This window comes from Xiphophorus hellerii, chromosome 18 (genome assembly GCF_003331165.1).
Source record: "Xiphophorus hellerii strain 12219 chromosome 18, Xiphophorus_hellerii-4.1, whole genome shotgun sequence".
Classification (NCBI taxonomy): Eukaryota; Metazoa; Chordata; class Actinopteri; order Cyprinodontiformes; family Poeciliidae; genus Xiphophorus; species Xiphophorus hellerii.
Window position 1 is genome coordinate 9,080,503 of NC_045689.1, and position 18,531 is coordinate 9,099,033.

The following is an 18,531-nucleotide window of genomic DNA, read 5'->3' on the forward strand; positions in this document are numbered from 1 at the left end:
ACCATAAATCCAGATTTGTTTTAAAACAGTGTTTCAACAGCAAAATATCAAGGGAATGCAAACAGTTAACTATGGATAAATACTGGGATATACAGTGTGACGACATGTGGTGGAAAATACAGCAGATCAGACACATTTTTTTCACAAAGTCAAATAAGTGGTTAGACTGCTTAAAATACAAAACTTAAAAGCATGCAGACACATGAACACAGAAATGTCCATTAAAATGTTTTGTTTAATTTAAATGTATGTTTTGCTGATAACGCTGAAGAAACACTTTACATCATAAAATCTCAAAGTCTTGGGAACATCTTAGGCACACTCTGAATCTAAAGACAACTCTTTCTTGATAAAAGATTTTTTTTTTCAGTGTAAGCAAGCCAGTGTCTACAAAGTCTTTTTACAATAATGTCTGTGTAATATTCAACTTCTCTTGACCTCCTCAGCAAAACAGCCAAAGCCATTCAACATAAGGGGGGATCTCCTGTAGCACCTTTGGAAACAAAATACCTTTTTTGGATCAATTGGCTTCATTGCCAATCAATAATAGCAAGTGAGTGCTGACAATTTGACAAGTACTTTGAGACAGCGACTAATTATGTCCATCACCCACTTAGTGCTCGGTCCACTCCCTGTCTTTGGAAGTGAAGAAATATTTCAAGTCATTTTTTGAATAATATCAAAGCTTTTGTTTGTGTTGCTTCATGTGAAATCTTAACTTATTTTTAAGCTAACTGTGAGGCACTTTCAAAACAAAAATGAACTACATCTGTCAATCATTGGCATGTTAGACCTCAGAACTGTCACTGTTGCTGAGGTTTTGAGTAATCATGGGTTCTGTACTGGTGGAGTTCCTGGGTACTTCTTTCTTCTCCTGCTTAGACCGCACCAGTAAGACCACTACAATAATGAGAAGCACAGTGAGGAGCAATCCAACAAAGATCCCAATGATTAACACAAGTCTATCATCACTGTCTCTCTGGTTGAGTTCATGGGGGATGATTCCTTTGGTGAAGATCTCCTTCTCTGGACTCGTCTTCTGCTGGCTGCTAAGGTCCAGTGAGATGTGCAAGATGTTGGTACCACGGTTGTTTTCCACGCCAATCTCATCAACTACGTCAGGCTCAATGCTGGAAGACCTTCTGGTGCGATGGTGACCCTCAGGCAGACGATCCGAGTGCTGGCTGATCGCGTGATATTCCAAGCTTCTCTTCCCTATCCCCCGATTCGCATTGTCCCGGGAACGGACTGTGTAGATTGTATGAATGTACCACTCTCTCCCTGCAGCCACCTGACAGAAGCAAAATAAGGGACTTATAAAAAGTCTCCAATTTGTCATTCATTTATGGGTCTACATGAAAAGGTTTAAACATTTACACTTAAAAAGCATTTCTCATACAAAATATTGTTGCAGCACCCCCTTATGGGCATTAAAATACATATTTTAGATACAATTTGTGGAAAACTTCTTGAGTCTGACTCCAAAAAGTATCAAGTTTGTACATAACTCCTTTACTAAATATCTCAGCATAGCATTAGAAAAATAAACATCTCAGTCCATTGCAAAAGAAAAATAATAAACTCCTAGCAAGTATCAAACTATAAGTCGATCCATTCATTTTATAGAAACTGTCATAAATTCAATGTGCACATTTTTATTTACACTTACACAGTTTATTTACACAGCAAAAAAAACACAGCAAAAATAAGTCTGAGCAATTATAGAAATTTGCACAGCCGTTTCTAATCCCCTGATAAGCACACCTGCAGTCAATGACATTCTCCACCGTCACCTCTGTATATAAGCTTACTTTTTTTTTTTTTTTGCTGTTCTTTCTTGGTTGTTCCTGTTACTAAGCCTGCACTCCGTGTCCTCTTCTCTTTGTGCAAGTTCTGCAAGCTGTAACTGAATCTTCACTATGCTCTGCTCAAATTCCTGACTGCATTTTGGCTTCTGACCTACATGAGTAACTTTCTGGCTCAACTTCTCAAAAACCTAAACAGGCATAAAAAGAAATCTATTTTCAATTTTGAAAATATTTAACTTTTTTTAAGCACTTTACTTTCAACATGTTTTCTTTCTGTGAACATATTGTCACATGTTTGTCCCATTAGTACAAAATACTCACAATAAAGCACCAAGATGCTACAACACTAAATAAAAGGGAAAGATTAAGAGCACCATATGCTCACCTCAAACCAAAATATCTGTCCTAATTCTTTTTTTTTTTTTTATGAAATGCTGTTATTCCTGAAATTAAACTCTTCTAATGCTATTAAATAAAGTTAGTGGAATGTAAATTCACGAGGTTTTGAATAAAAATATTAGTTAGCAGATATTGCAAGTGGGGTTTCTCAAGGCTGCAGTCTGTTCAATATGCTCCCCCTAGCTCACAATATAGCGTATTATAATGTTTTTTAACGTTTTCAACAGTATTTTCAATTTTTTGTAAAGCCCTTGTATATCAACGTTGCTATAGAAACAAATGTTTCCTTATCTCGCCTTATTATAGGGTTTGACATTTACCTATGAAAATTGTTACAGAAGAACCCACTGAACTCTCCTGCATTATTGAAGACTTCTGCAAATATATATATTTAATTTGCCATTTATCTAGTTAATATAAACAATATGATGTGATTTTCACATGAACAGAGTCCATAAATTGTGCAGTTAAGTTAAAGCAGAGAAGCATTCAGGCTGTTGCAGAACACCTTCCAACTGTGAACCAAATGATCCTTTTTCCTCCTAATAAGCCAAGAAAAACCGACTCGGTGGCTAGAAGAAGAAGCAATGTAGACATGATGAAAGGCTGAAACTTTGAGTCATACTTGACTGTGCTGTTCAAGGCCATTAGAAGCCAGAATTATATACTTGCTGGAATTTTTTAAGTGGAAACAGTAAATCTTTTTTCTTTTCTTACAGCTTGTTAAAAGAAAAATGTATGGGAAAAAAATATCTTATAATCACTTTGTGTGACTCTTATCTATTTTTATTCTTTACGGATTAGTTCTTAGACAGGGGAAATGTTGTGATTATACCAGTTTTAATGGAAATTGTAAGGCTGACTTAGGCAACCAAATAAAATGCTGATAAAATACTCGCAGGATTTTTTTTAATGGATGAACACTGACCTGAAAGAGAGCTGCAGAATCCATTCTGAAACCATCTGCCCCAGACTGTCTGACCAGAACCAAAGCATCAGGGTCATCCACTGCCAGGAAAGCATTAAAGGCAACATTGCCAAAGGAATGGGCCTGGGTCTCTGGCTGGGCCTTGTCCTTTAGAGACAAATTCAATAAATGAACACCAAGGTACCAATGGCCACACAGCACACATCTTGACATGGGGGATTGTTATCTTTTACTCACAATAATCTTGAACCTGTACAGCAGGGACGGAGCATCAGCCAGGCAACCAAACTCAAAGTTGCCTGGGTTGTATTTTGGGACGTAGCCATCAGCACCAGTGCACAGGAACACTTTCTCTATGTTGCAAATAAAGGAGTCGCCCAAGTTCTGAACTGGATCCACCATCACTCTCCCATAAATTGTATCCCCTAAACAAACAAACAAAAAATTAGTCTTATTTATTCTAAAGAGCGGTGGGAAATTTTATGTTTTAATGGACTGTTCAAGCTTTTTGACAACAAAAACTAATTTTAAAATAAAGAAATAGATTTTGGTTATTTTTCCAATAAACTAAAAAAGTGTTTATATACCTCCTGGTGTTTTCACAGTTATGGTCACTTTAAATACAATTTCTGCTGGTATTAGCACATATCTGTTGTTTGAACAGTTTTATTTTCATATATTGCAGATAGTTTGTTGTTTTCTTAATGCACAAAAATATATGCACATTTTTAAAATCAGAATCAGAATATTCTATTTTTGATAGCAGTCAAAGCCCAGACCTCAGTCTGATAGAGAATTTGTGGCAAGATTTGAAAAGGGCTGTTCACAGCAGATCCACACACAAAACTTTGGCAAAACTTGAACAGTTTTGCCAAAAAGAATGGAGTGAAATTGCATTGTCCAGGCTGATTGAGACCTGTTCACACAGACTCCATACTATGACTGCAGCCAAAGTTGCGGCTGCTAAATCAGGGGTCTTTAGCTCCAGTCCTCAAGGGCCGGTGTCCTGCAACTTGTAGATGTGTCCCTTGGACAACACACCTGAATCAAACGGCTGAGTTACCTTGTCAGTGTGCAGTCAAACTCTCCAGAAACCTGCTGATAACTTCATTATTTGACAAAGGTGTTTTGAAGCAGAGGCATTGGCCCACAAGGACTTTAGCTGAAGATCCCTGTAATATTGACTAAAAGGAGATTAATATTTATCTAGTCATGTATTTCATGTAAAATCTTTTTATTTGTCATTACTGGAATCATTGCAGAAATCAGTTTTTATTTCAACATTTAAGTTGTTTTTTTTTGTCAAAAAAGCCAAATTGTGTTGATTATGTTTGATTTGTAAAAGCGACAGACAGGACGAGTAAAACATCCAAAGGGTGAATAGTTTTTTACAGGCACTGTACATGGGTATGAAATAAGAAAAGACCTGTGCATGTCAACAAAACAGGACTTTGGACTTTGTAAGGAACAGAGAGACCTGAACCTTAAGTAAATAAAATAAAACTCAATCTTGAGGGGAAAAAAACACACTGATTCTATTTAAAGTTATCCCAGCACTGGATTAAATTTCAAACTTGGAATAAGATCTTCAGTTTTTTTAATTTCCTTTCTCAGGAAGAGCAAATAAGTCAAAAAGACAGTTCACATGGCCTCGTTTCCTTTTAATTTTCTTCTTACTAAGTCAGAAAATAATGGGATACAGATCTGCTAAATCTACAAAAATGTTTCATGAAATATGAAATTTTTGTTTTTAGTAAGTTCAATAAAGAAACCCCACAGTGTTGAGCAATCAAAAATGCCCTGTTAAAACATATTGAAATAAAACTTCTGCTACAGGGATTTTTGTAACACTTTACCCTGAGAGAAAGCCGTATCACTCTCCTGTCCGAAGCCCATGGAGCCATCTGACAGCCAGAGTGTCCGTTTGGACAACAGGATCATCTGCGTGTTTAAGCTGAATTCAGCAGCCACTGGATCGCTAACCTAGAATCACACAGATGATTCAGCACAGGTAATATAAATAAATAGATCTGAAAACAAAAAAAATCAAAATTAGGGATTGTATGGGCAATACAGAGTATGTTTATCTTTAAAACGCTCTAAAAAATTGTTTTTCAAAAATGCTAAACCCTAAAATTGAAATTCATTAAGGTGAATGTACCTGCTGAAAGCGGATATCCAAATCAAAGTTGAGGGGCTCTCTAGGACTGCAGACAGGAGGAAGGGTGTACTCTAAGCTCGGAGGGGAAGTACAGGGGATCAGCTTTACTGTGTACAAACCAGAGTAGTCACGCACCTGAAGTAGGAGAAACCATGTTAAAAAAGGTTGAAACAGATGAAAACTTTAAAAAATTAGGATATGTGCATTTGCTATGACTGACAGGTTGATATTTTCCCTGTAAATTGAATAAATTTGTAAGGAAAATGCCTTTGTGGGCTGGGAAGCAGAGCTGAGTACTTCTATTTGCCCATGAAAAACTTGCCAAATACACTTGCCAAACAACATATTCTGCTTTTGACAGTTTTTTTTGGTTGCGGTTTCTTGGTTTGGTATGGTTGGAGTCTGAAGAAACAAAACAATCTGGCACTTTAGCAGCTTATTCATTTAACAAAATGGACCTCAAAAGTGAGACAAATGTACACAACCAATTGTGTGCAGCCCAATGCTGGGGGATTGTGTTCTATTACTCAGTCGTCAATTGTCACAAGTCATCCAATATGGCTGCATTGGACACTCACCACCCAATGGGTTCTCAGATTGGGTGAGAACACATTAGGGTTGTGGCGATGACTGCAGGCAGAACATTTTGTCCTCTTCCATCCTAAATTTTGGAACTTGTCTCTGACAAACCCTGCTCTGACAGGTTTGATGATATAGGATTGCCACTCCAGAATCTCATCTTGGGAATTCTCCAATGACTAGTTCTGTTATTCCAGTGAGGGTGATGCCTATGCCAAAAGCTGTTTGAAAATGTCAAAGATGAATATGTAAAATTTTTTATGGCCACAACCCACAAAATAAAGCTTGCTTCTCGACCTACAAATGCCTTTTCCTCATAAATATGATACCATCTTCGGGGAAATGAACAGCCTTCAGGACAGTATAAGATGCCAGGAAGCATTATTATAACAAAAACAAGCAAAAAAAAGGAAGATTCTCTTACCGTTTCCCCAGTAACAAAACTTTTACTTACAGCAAAATCAGAGATGAATGTCCACTGTTGAATGGGCTGACTGTAGGTTGGCTCACTCCTAACAAGGCTGAGGTTGAACGTTAAACCAGGGTGTTCTGCACATATGACCATTGAGGTCAGAGGTGAAGCTGTGGGAAAACATACATAACATACATCAGTACAAATATTAGAGTAGCTGGATATAAACATTTGTCAAACAAAGGGACTGGACTGTCAATTAAAGGTATCAAAACTTCACACTGTTTTACATTTCTTTTAAATAAATATCTAGTTATAATTTTTATTCAAAATGACATATTATGTAAAATCAGCTATCATATTAAGGTACATTTAATCATAGATACTGTACCTAGATGTGCAAGCACAAACAGGCCTCTGAATCGAGCCTCAGTGCGGAAGTTAACTACTAGTTGCCCCAGGCCGTTTATACGCATGCTAGTTGGGTAGAGGGCACCTGCAGAGATGGTGAAAGACTGCTATTATTTATTAACTACATACATTTTAAACATCCTTCTCAACAAACTTGGCACACATTAAACTTTTTAACATCAAATATTAACAACTCCAACCCCTTTCCCAAACTTGCCTTGCAGTTCAGCCTCTGGTGGACTCCCAATGCCATCCCGCCACAAGATGGCAGTGTCGTACACAAACGTGAGCCTTAGCTCTGACTGCAAGTCAAAGTGCTGCCAGCCTCCTGCTCCCACAGGAGAATGGAAGACGTAGGACACATGCAGTGGGACTCGGAGGGTCACAAAGGATTGGATGAGATTCAGCACCTGTGGTGAAAACAGCATAATTGTGAGTTCTATTGCTAATGACGTACTCGTTATGCATGCAATACACCAACTATAGAACCACATATCGCTATTGTCCGATCAATGTTCTGTTGCACAAAAGCAACAGATAAAGTCAAACAACAATACTTTAGGGAAGTTTAAAGACCATTTAGTATGCCTTATGGCAATAAAAGTTTTCTCTTACTGATCTATAGCTGAAATATTTAGTGCATTCTGTGTATGAATCGCTTAGCTGTGCCTTCACAGAGTTAATTCTGCATTTTCTATTTCCACAAATGCCTCACGGCAGCTGTACTAAATGTTTCATTCTCTAAAAAGAGCTGTCCTAAAATGGTCAAAGTCCTCGGAGGGAGTGCTCTTTGGTATCTGCACTTTCCTCTGACCTGTGAGAGGTACCTGCCTGCACTAGCTTTGTGTTCATGTGGAGACGTGCCTACGCCTTTGGGCATTTAGAGCTCAGCCGAATGATTTGCTGAATGGCCTTCTGACACAACCTGCTGGGTTTTAATAGATTCCTGCGGTCTTGTTAAGCTGGGCAGTAAGCCCTGCACTGTGACATGACACTAAAGCGAGCCTCTACTAAGCTGTCTCCAATCAGCCTGCCGGCCCACTTAGGGGAGAACTTGGGTCACAGGGCACCGGCAAGAAAAGGCTGTTTTCTTTTCTACTCATCCTGTCATGTACATCCCGAGTCTGTGCTGGTGGACCTTCATTCTATGCATCTATCTATAGTTCTGTCTTTGAAAAAACCCAGGAGGATGAACAAAAGCACACAGTTCATCTAATAAATCATCCTTGGCCTAAATATTAATATGTCTTTTCTCAATCAGTCAAGAAAAGGCACTCAACATGCTCATTTATGTCTGCTTGTGGCAGAAGTCAGGTATATAATTTGCCTACACTGCAAAAACACAGAATCTTACGAAGTGTGTTTGGTTTAGTTTCTAGTGCAAATATGTTAATACACTTGGAACAAAAAAGACAAAATTAAGTTACAAGTAATTTTTCAGCAAGATATAATACTGATCAAAAAAGTACTAGATCCACTATTATTTCACTTGTTACATGATATTTTCTCCTTTTATAAGTGAAATAATCTGCCAATGGAACCAGTACTTTTTGATCAATATTAAGGAATTATTGACTTAAAACAAGCTCCTATATCTTGCTGAAAAATTACTTGTAAGTTAATTTTGTTTTCCTTTAAGTGTACTAAGATATTTGCACTAACAACTAGACCAAAAATACTTGGAAAGATTTTATTCTTGCAGTGTTTGCAAAAGCATTCATCCTTTATGCCTCTTTATGTATTGTATTAACAGCTGCTAACTATTTAATTAAAATAAAGTAATGTTTCCTTTTGCATTTAACCGCTAAATAAAATGCAGCTCAACAACTGCATATCACTGAGTGATATTCCATCCAACATCCAAAATAAGGAAGACTTTTCCACAACTGCAAACCTAACAAAACATCTAACTCCACCTAAAGTGACAGCTCTGGCAAAGAGGAAGCAGAGAATCAGAGAAGCAGGCAAGAGACTCAATGAGAAGCTGCAGAAATCCACAGCTAAGCTAGAAAAATCTGTCAATAGAAGAATAAGCTAAATAAAATAAACATAAAAGCAAAGCCATAAGAAGTCCTAATTGCAGTTTGTTGCAAGTCATGAATGATACACAGCAAAAACATGGAAGAAGGTGACAATCCTGGAAGAAAAGAAAACGAAAATGGCTAGCTGAAGTTACAAAAGCATGGATATATTGAGATAATGAGTTAGAATTGCCCAGAATAGGTCCAGATTTAAATTGGGAATCTATGGCAAGACAGAAATCTGTGGGAAAAACTGGCCTGTTTAGACACATGCTCTAATCTGACTAAACTTGAAAAAAATGGGGAAAAATCCCTCCCTCTACAAGAAAAAAAAGCATTTACATGTCACACCCCAAAAGATTTGCAATTGTATCTGCAGAAAAATGTGGCTTTACATGGTGTTGACTCAAATGGTTTCATTCAAACACACTTCACACTTCTAAGATTTTCATTTAAACCTGTGTCATTTTCTATTCACGTCACAATTATGTACTAAAATCCTCAAAGACTCATTGACATTTGTGATTGTAGAGGAAATATGGAAAGGCTTAATGTGCAAAAATACTTTTGCAAGGCAGCCGACTAGTTACCTGTCGAGACAAGTTCCCAAATGCCGCTTTCACATTCAAATTATGAGGTTACAGGCAACTCATTTCCACTTGTTGAAAAAGGTCCTTATCACCGAGGCGATGCTTTGTTATTAAAACAAACCTGAAGCTATGTAAAGTGAAAATCTCACCTTACACTGGAAAAATCGACAAACTGGTGGAGCCCAACAGGCACAGAAATACAGGATATAGTGGCACAGTGCTTCAGGGTTAAATTACTGATGCTCAGAGGGGATTGCAGTTGAAGTTTTTTACCATGAGGTGCCCTCTGAATTCTTATGGACCTCTTTTATCAACTCTCTGCCTTAATTAACTCAATGTGATCTAAGAGCAAGTTTCCAAGGTGAATGCAAATGTTGAAGGCTGAGAGGCATGTGTGCCAGAAGGCCAGGGGAAGATGGAAGATTTCGACCGTCTTGTGCTGTGTAAAACATCTGCTGCTGCAACGAGCACTCTGTGCATGTGGCAAAAGCGATGAATTTTTATTTTTATGAGACTGTTGGCCATTTACTGCCACTTTCACAAGACAAATAACTTGTTCTACCGGGAACAAAGGGGAGCAGGTGCTGGGTTAGACATTACTAGCGGGGACAAACCTACAAGCAATTATTGGCTTCCACACATGCTTGTTCTCAGTTTAGAATTACTGGGTGGTTGGGTGGCAATCAAAGAGGCCAGTTTTAATAAGATCATAAATTTCAATCAATAACTCCTAGAGGGCACAATCCTATCCCCAAGAGATGGAAAGGCTATCTTGAATTGAGTTGAAGCTCCTAATTTTTAGAGACAAAATAAGAGTTCAAAGGTGAGCGGAAGCTCAAAAGCAGTAGTGTCTACCTGTCCATCAGTCCCGATGGTGCCTCCACAGTCACTGAGAAGCTCGGACATGTCATAGTAGCTGGTGAATTCCCACAAACAAGCCTCCAAGTTGAGGTTTCTGTAGAACCGTAGAGTGCTGGATCCCCTCAGAGAAGTGCTGTATTGGTAAGGCGCTGTCTGTCCAATAATCTCTGGATTCTTGGTGGCTTCGGTTAAAAAGCCGTAGTTGGTCTTGACCTCAGTGTAGTCCAACAAATTGGAGCAGCGATGGTGGCCGACACGCGTCCCATCGGGGCTCAGCGTCAGCTCAAAATTAGAAAGGGGTCGGGTGGATACAACCGGCAACATTCCTGTTGGAGGATACAAACAGGGGGTAATAACATGCTGTAGTGTCTAAAGCACTGCATAAATATTCTGCATTCTACATTCAGTGATGTTATAATTGTTATTACTTATGCATGTTGTTTTTTGCCATAGTGTCTTGGTTCTGTTTTTTCTCTCTTTCTGCAAGTGTAGAAGCAGACTTGTAGGGTGTTGACTGGGATTCTTCCAATGCTTCTTTCTCATCCGCTCTTATCACATTCTTTCTCTTTAAAACTTCCCTAATTTTTCCCCTTTCTTTTCCGTCTCCTTTACATTTGAAATAAACCCAAAGCAATTTCTTAAGTTTTATATATAGATCAAGTGGCGCATCATAGCAAAAGTCGCAATGTTAGTGCAAGTATAACTTCTCAAGTCCCTTCACAAATTCCCTATGTGATTTAGGTCTGTACTCTGTCTGTTTCATTTTGACACATAAAAAGGCTTTAATCTAGATAACTCCCAACTAACTTTGGCCATATGGTTATATCTTCATCCTGCTGAAAAGTGAACATCTAGCCCAGATTCAAGTCTTTTGCAGAAACAGGGTTTCTTCTAGAAGCATCCTGTATTTTAGTTTCATCCCATCAACTCTGACAAGCACCCCCATCCCAACCAAAGAAAAGCATTATTAGAACATGATGCTGCCGTCACCATGTTGGAATGGTGTGTGGAGGATGATGTGCAGTGTTTGTTTTCTATTATACATTGCATTTTGTATATAATTCAAAAATGTAAAATCATTACTCTTCTAACACGGCTTGTGGAAAAGTGCAAATAAAACTTCTCAACATTCCTTTCAGCAAGGGCTTTGCTCAGATTTCAGAATTACCTTGGAGCTTTTGCCTGTTTCTCTCGTAGCTTTTCTGAAATGGTTCTATTTTTGAACAGACTTCAATGAGATCCTCAAAGCACAGGATAATGTTTATAACTCAATCCTTTTTTAAACATCTCCACCACTTTATCCCTGACTTGTCTGGTGTGTTCTTTGCTTTTCTGATGATGTTTGTTCACTAATCTTCTCAAACAAACCTTTGATGCCTTTACAGATTAGATGTATTGATACTAAGTTTAAATCACACACAGCTGGACTCCCAGAGAATACCCTGCCTTCCAGGCACTTAAAAAACATTCTAAACCTGTCAGGTCTAAATACCTATTAGAGACAATTTAAACAAATACAGGAAAGACAAGAGAGTTAGATTCTGTTATACTCGCGAGGAGAGCAGACAGAGATGTGCTTTTAGTCACAAATCTCCAACCACTCTGCCACACATCTGTCTGTTCCTCTCTTTTATTGATCTTTAGGAACCCTGCCACAAGGGGCGCTGCAACTCTAAAAGGGTGGAGTCAAAGCATTCATCACATGGTTGCAGCGCTAAATAACATTCACTTCTAGACACATGTTATCTATACTCTAAATCTTTCTTTCTCCAGGCACGGTGACACGTTGCATAGCTTCAAAGCAACGGCTTTGTATCACAAAGAAGCACAGAGCAGAGTTTATTGTCAGGCATGTAAAACTCTGCTGGGAACAATTAACACCTCTGTCTTGTAGGAAGTCCTGCAGGGCAACATCTGCTGAGAGTAGCTGTCACCCCTATTTCCCAAGGAAGTCTCAGGATAGAATCAAAGTTATTTAACACACAGAAACATTATCTAAATGTAACTACAAAGCTACATGATACAACAAATATTTGATAATTACTAATACAATTTTCCTAACAAAACCTTTTTCTCTTACCATCAATGTGAGGCATGGTGACAGTTAATTTGATGAGGTTTGGATGGTCTGTTTCCTCTGCTCCACTGTATCGCAGCCTGGCAGAAAATGGCTCAGCCCCAACCGTGCCTACAGCACGAGGCTGACACATTCCTGAAAATGTGCAACAAATGAAAAACAAATATACGTGGATCCTTACCCAAAACAGGCTGGTAGAAGAATAATAAATACACAACACACCAGAACCTTTTTATATTGCTATATCTTTTAAAAGTGTTAATAAGAAATGCTCACCCTCATCTGTGCTGATTGACACTATGGAGCTAGTTTGTTCTAGTCCTTCATCCCCGTTAGAGTTCACAGCCCTGGCAGCGCATTGGACCCTGGAACCAGCCTGGAAATAGACTGAGTCCAGAGTTATGAGTTTGGAGGAAGTGAAGAAAGTGTCAAAGTCTACCTCCCTCATTGGGCTAGTGACACCATCTGGGCCGGTGGGGGCGCTAACAAGCCAGCGATAGCGAGTTAAGGTGTTGTTGATGCTCTCGCTCACACAGATAGACCCTGTTTTGTGGTAGTCTGGATACTTGGGGTTACAGGCCTGGAAGAGGAAAAAGAGGAGTATAAGAGAAAAGCAGAAACATTTGTTTCCAAGGCAAATTCATTTTGTTAAGGCAGGTACTGAATTTACAATTCAACTCAAAGCAGATAAACATTTTCTTCAGTAACTATAAGACAAAATTAAAAATCAGTTGACACTGTAAAAGAAAAGCAAACGTTGGGATTGGTTTAGCACATACAGTGACACAAATGACAGGGTATCCAGCCACAGGTAGGGAGGGTTTGTTTTGTTCGTTGTCATCATAATTAAACAGAGAAATCACGACGGGAATGGAGGGAAACGTCACATCTGCCATGCTGTTGCTCTCTTCAATATAGATGATGGCTTTGCTCATCTGTTGATTGACCAACAAGAAAATTTGTTTTATAAGAAAACAAAATGTTACTTTTCATGTGATAATAATAAAAAGGTTAAAGTATGACCTTTGTTTCTGCCACCATGTTCTCGTCAGGCTTAAGATGGACTGTGAAGGCCTCCCTCATTTCTCTGACACCATCATATAAAACCTCCACCTCCACATGATGCTCTGTGTCTCCCTGTCTGAACACAATTTCTGCAGAAAAAAACCCCCACACACACACCAACGAGAAAGTTTGAGAAGTATTTTCAGCAGATCTAACTTGGCAGTCTGATAAAAGAGGCTGAGAGTAATATTTACCCTCAGATATTGGATGGTAGTCCTCCCCTGAGGTAGCAGATCCGTCTTTGGTGTGCACTCGAACAACAGAGACCTTAGAGGTGTCTCCGACACGCAACACTGAGATCTTTACCACCGAGACTTGACCTTTTTTCTTTGGTTCGCTCACACTGAATTTGGTTTCTTCAAAACTAATAACAGATCCTGTGAAAAGACGTTACTGTGAAATCAAATGCTGCGTTATAGTCACCATTAGTGAGACTCATAATATGTCACCAGCACTGCAAATCCGAAAACATAAAAGTCCTGATTTAATTTAATTATTTAATTTTGAATATTTAATATGACTACTAAAGTTCTACATGTAATTTCTTTAATTTGGTCTACAGCGTGCATCACTGTAGGCATTTTTATATAATATATTAGCAAAATATTCTTACTGTCTGCATCATCTTTAATTTTAATAAGAGTTTCATTTTGCTTTCCAATAGACGCTCCAAACGGAGATTCGCTCTTGGGACTCCCCAAGACGAGACGAAGCTCTTCCTCCTCCTCATGTTCCGTGTCATCAACCAGCACAAGTAAACAAGGTTTTTCAATCTCTCCTGCAAAATAAATCACAGTGTAAAACTGAAACTCAGCCTGACATATCTTTACATCAGTACATATAGAGCTAAAAAAGGAGACACATGTCAGGTTCTGCAACACCACCTGGTAGGAAGGTAATGATGGATGCATCTGTGTTTGGCCTTTCATTAAAGTCCATCATCACCTGGGCTGTCCCCTGCCTGCTGTAACAGCGGACTGTTGACTTGTAGCTGATGTCGCCACTGCGGTACACCGTAGCTGAGATTTGCCCTGAGCTTTCACTCCCCACATGCACAGCATGCCGGAACTGCACTTTGGGCACTGGATCAAAAATAATTTGATCTTGAAGTCACAAACACTTTCAAAATCATTGGACTAACTTTCAACAAAGAGTTTTAACTCACAGTCAGAGATGGAGTCATTGATAATGATGGACGTTTTGCTCGGCTCGCCGAGGATTCCGTTCATCGGCATTCGCAGCACCAGCTCAAACTTTTCTGGACCTTCCAGGACCGGCTGACCAAGATCATCCAGGATGGTCACGCGAAATGTTTGCATGGTGACGCCCGGAGCAAAATCCAGATTCCGGCTGATCCCCACATAATCCACGCCAGCTGCACGCCACACGATATAGAACTTTCAAATATCATTTTTCATTTTGTTTCATTTTTCATTCAATCAATAATAAGTATAAATATTTCATGTAACAACTAAACTAAACACGAATGAAAAGGAGCAGAAAGACATATAAACTTCTAATATCTGCCCACTATTCGCATAAAAGGAAATTAGCATTTCAACTTAGAAGATTATTAGACATATTTCATACAATACACACAAAAAAAACACAACAAAACATCAGGTTATTCAATGCCGTATTGTTTCATCAAAATGATTTTCAAAAGCAGATTTAGATTGTTTTAGCTCACTGTTGAGATTGTTTAATAATGCCTTCAATTGAAATGCATCTTTCCGTTCTAAACCTTTTTTTTTTTTCAAAATTTTAGCTCCTTTTAGGTTGTATGAGCTTTCTCTTTTTACAAATCTGTTTTGAATGTTGTTTGGGAACAAAGTTTGTATGCACTGCGCACATACATTTGGAAATAGTGCACTCAATATTGGATTTGTGTATGATCCCTGTCTCCACTTCCACTTATGACTCAGCTATATCAATTTTTCAAATATCATTTAAAGAGGAACTTTTTAAAAAGTTTTTTTTTCTGCAAATCTTATTATCATTCATGGTTCCCTTTTTTTAATACCTATATTAGACAAATGCCACATTGTATTGACTTTTTATTGGAAAAATTAGATAAATGAGTTAGGATTTCTTAATTTTTTTACAAACACATTAATTTTCTACTATATGTAGGGGAGATATAACTTATAAAAACATCACTATGCAAAATCTTAATCACTGTCTCTTTTTGTGTCCCAAGTTAAACACACCTGAATAGTCCTGTAAATGTGATTCAGGTGTGTTAACAGACAGAAACATTTAAAAACTTCAGGCACTTGTGTCAGGTTCCTCGAGGACTGTAACCAGACACTAGTGCTTTAAAGACGGACAACTAAAAAGAGCCATAGAGGTAATACTTGATTTTATTTTGACAGTAGATTTGAAATACATTCTAACTGGTTTGTGAATATCACTTACTGAAGAAGATGAAAAGTCATACTAGGCAAATAAAGTATACTGTCAACCCTGTGGCAAAATATTTTGTCACACAGATGACAGTTATGAGCATTTGATGGATATGTGAGTTTATTTAATAAATAAAACAGCATTGTCACGGACTGGACAGCTCTCCAACTACAGACAGATTCTTCTTTTTGCATTTTCTAAAGAGCCTTTTGTACTGAAAGCTCAATCTCTGCCTGCAGGCCATTTTTCACGTATTTATAACCCAGCTATATGTGGTCTTGGATTTTCATTCTATCGCATATGATTAGATGCTATCTCCCTTTCAAAGCTGCTGCACAGGTAGAAGAACAGCTGTTAAGAGGATAACCGCCTGGGGGTCAGAGATAATAGAAGCTGCAGGGAAGACTTGGGGAAACAGCAATCAGTCCCATCCTCCAAAGTGTGTGGCAATATGCAGCGCGATCAGCATGCACGCCTGAAACTCAGTTGGCAGTCAGACTTGCATTATATTCATAACAATGTGTACATCCTAAAAATGTTTACATTCCCCAGGCCATCCACTCAACATATCCAGAGTGAAAATCTTCTTTTGTAGTTGAGCTCAGTAAGACAAAGGCTACGTTCACACAGCAGGTCTTGATGCTCAATTCCGATTTTTTGCTAAAATGTGACTTTTTTTATTTTTTCCATGGTCGTTCATACTGCTAATTATACCTGACCGCAATAGAAATTCTCTGTGAACAGTTTAAATCCCAACAGCAGAACGTAAACGTCACACAGCAGCGCATTGTTTAAGGAAGTAATAATGGATTGAGCCGTTTATGGTATCGATTTAAAAGTTTATTCATCAATGAGATCAGACAGCATCGTCACAAGATCATCAAGGAACATAATAAAAAGAAAACACAACTAATAGTGATGGCTTTAGTTGTACTGACTCCAATTTCAGTAAGGAAATGGATGTGTAGTCAGAACCAGGAGTGGTTTGACTGTGATGTGACATAGTTTTCCTTCATAGGTTCAGAAGTTTCATAATCATAACTTTCGGTTATTGCTGATTTACAGTGTCTAGCTTTTTTTGGAGCAGAATTAGGATGTATGTATTTCTCATATCAATAACATAAAATAATAGAACACCACATGACTATTCAGACTGCAGACACTTTGAACACAATTTGATAAGTTTCAGGATTAGTAGCACATATGGAATTGGCACAAATCAGATTTTATTTTTAATTTTTTGGTGAAAAAATTGGAATTGGGTCGCTCAGACTGCGGAGAAAAAGCCGCATATAGGTCGCATTTGGACAAACAAAGCAGATTTGGGTCGCATTTGACTGCTGTGTGTACATAACCAAAGAGTGGCGGGACAGCAACTTAAGCCTGTTATTCAGTCTGGTGTATATTAATGTAAACATGTACAGGAGGAATCTGTGGTTTTAACAGAGGAACATACCCTCAGCTGAGACAGGATCGGTCCTTCTGGAGCGCACTGTCACAGTTCCTCCTTTGGAAAGATCAGACCCTGTCCTCCACACCTGCACCTCCACAAAGGCGTCACTCTCATCCACGTGGTACTCCATGCTTCCAAAGTAGAAAACCGGAGCTAGGAATGACAAAAGAGATAGGAGTGAAACGCACTGCACACGGAAAAGGAAACAGGAGTGCGGCGTCCATTAAATGCTTCAAACAAACACTGTTAAATTTTGATGTAATTGCACAGCTGAATCTTTAATAGCTACACACATGCATTATCTCTAATTACAGGAAAACTGAAGGATCTCTTCCATCAAATTAGCAGCGCTGTAATTGTACTTTCTAACTTCCTGACACAATGTTGAAGCATCTCTAGAGTTGAAACAAAGATTAATAGGCGAAAAGCAACCTTGAGGCAAAATAGACTCCCTTGTTCTCTTTGGGATGAGTCTGCTGGAGCTGCTAACTTTGATAGTGATGGGTCTGAGAGGCAGACAGGAGGCCTGACAGGAGGTCTGGGGGATGTAAAGCTCCAAGTGCCAGCCCAGGCCTGTCTGACTGCAATTAGCTTTTCTATAAACTGAGTTTCAACTGCAGCCAAACTCACCCGCTGTGATTTTTAACTGTTAGAGAACCACACTCCTTTTTTTAGTGGTGTCCAATATGTCATGCTGTTTGTGAAATAGTTGGTTAAGATCTTGGACTCCCGGGGATGTTTAGTTTCGGAAAGTTTTCCCAGTGACAAGCAAATCTAGAACAGTGAGAGCCAAACGTTGAAATCAATCAAGCAGCAATTTCAGCAAGCAAAAGAGTGTGTTCCTACACAATAGACATAAACAATGGCTGAAGGTTCCTTGCAAAGCATTCCTGCATCTTGAACTTTTTCATATTGTATTACATTATAACCACATATTTAAATATATTTTATGTGATAGACCTAGTCAAAGTAGTGCATGACTGAGTGGTAGAAGATAACAAATGAAGCATAATTTTAAATTTGTTTTTACATATAAAATTGTGAAAAGTGTGGTTTTTATTTACTCTGAGGAAATTGCTCTGTTCAGAAGAAATTAAAATTGTTTCTGTTTCTGTCACCCTGAACCCTTCATGCAAAGGAAACTGTTTGTGAATATAGTGGTGAACCCATCATGCTGTAGACATTAATTTAAGGAACTTTTGAGCTAAATACAAGACAAACCTGGAAGAAAGCCTGTTAGGGGCTGTAAAAGGCTTCAGACTGAGTTTTACCATAGAGCCGGACCTACAATGAAGCAGTTTAGATCAAAGAATATTCATGTGTTAAAAAGGTTCGAAGTCAGTCGAAAATATATAAAAAA

General features: G+C 38.4%; 1 protein-coding gene across 1 annotated transcript in view; it reads right to left on the reverse strand.

Annotated features, from left to right (window-relative positions):
• Positions 1-326: 326 nt before the first annotated feature.
• The window catches only part of frem2b (FRAS1 related extracellular matrix 2b), a 62,643-nt gene continuing 44,438 nt past the window's right edge, over positions 327-18,531 (reverse strand). The window contains exons 7-24 of the mRNA XM_032590317.1: positions 17,175-17,324; positions 14,478-14,687; positions 14,197-14,394; positions 13,926-14,090; positions 13,507-13,689; positions 13,271-13,401; positions 13,027-13,182; positions 12,524-12,827; positions 12,251-12,382; positions 10,165-10,496; positions 6,916-7,108; positions 6,679-6,783; positions 6,330-6,457; positions 5,297-5,431; positions 4,992-5,118; positions 3,373-3,560; positions 3,136-3,282; positions 327-1,291 (exon numbers count right to left, since the gene is read on the reverse strand). Of these exons, the coding sequence (XP_032446208.1) occupies positions 788-1,291; positions 3,136-3,282; positions 3,373-3,560; positions 4,992-5,118; positions 5,297-5,431; positions 6,330-6,457; positions 6,679-6,783; positions 6,916-7,108; positions 10,165-10,496; positions 12,251-12,382; positions 12,524-12,827; positions 13,027-13,182; positions 13,271-13,401; positions 13,507-13,689; positions 13,926-14,090; positions 14,197-14,394; positions 14,478-14,687; positions 17,175-17,324 (3,488 nt within the window). The 3' untranslated portion in view covers positions 327-787. The remainder of the gene's footprint in view (positions 1,292-3,135; positions 3,283-3,372; positions 3,561-4,991; positions 5,119-5,296; positions 5,432-6,329; positions 6,458-6,678; positions 6,784-6,915; positions 7,109-10,164; positions 10,497-12,250; positions 12,383-12,523; positions 12,828-13,026; positions 13,183-13,270; positions 13,402-13,506; positions 13,690-13,925; positions 14,091-14,196; positions 14,395-14,477; positions 14,688-17,174; positions 17,325-18,531) is intronic.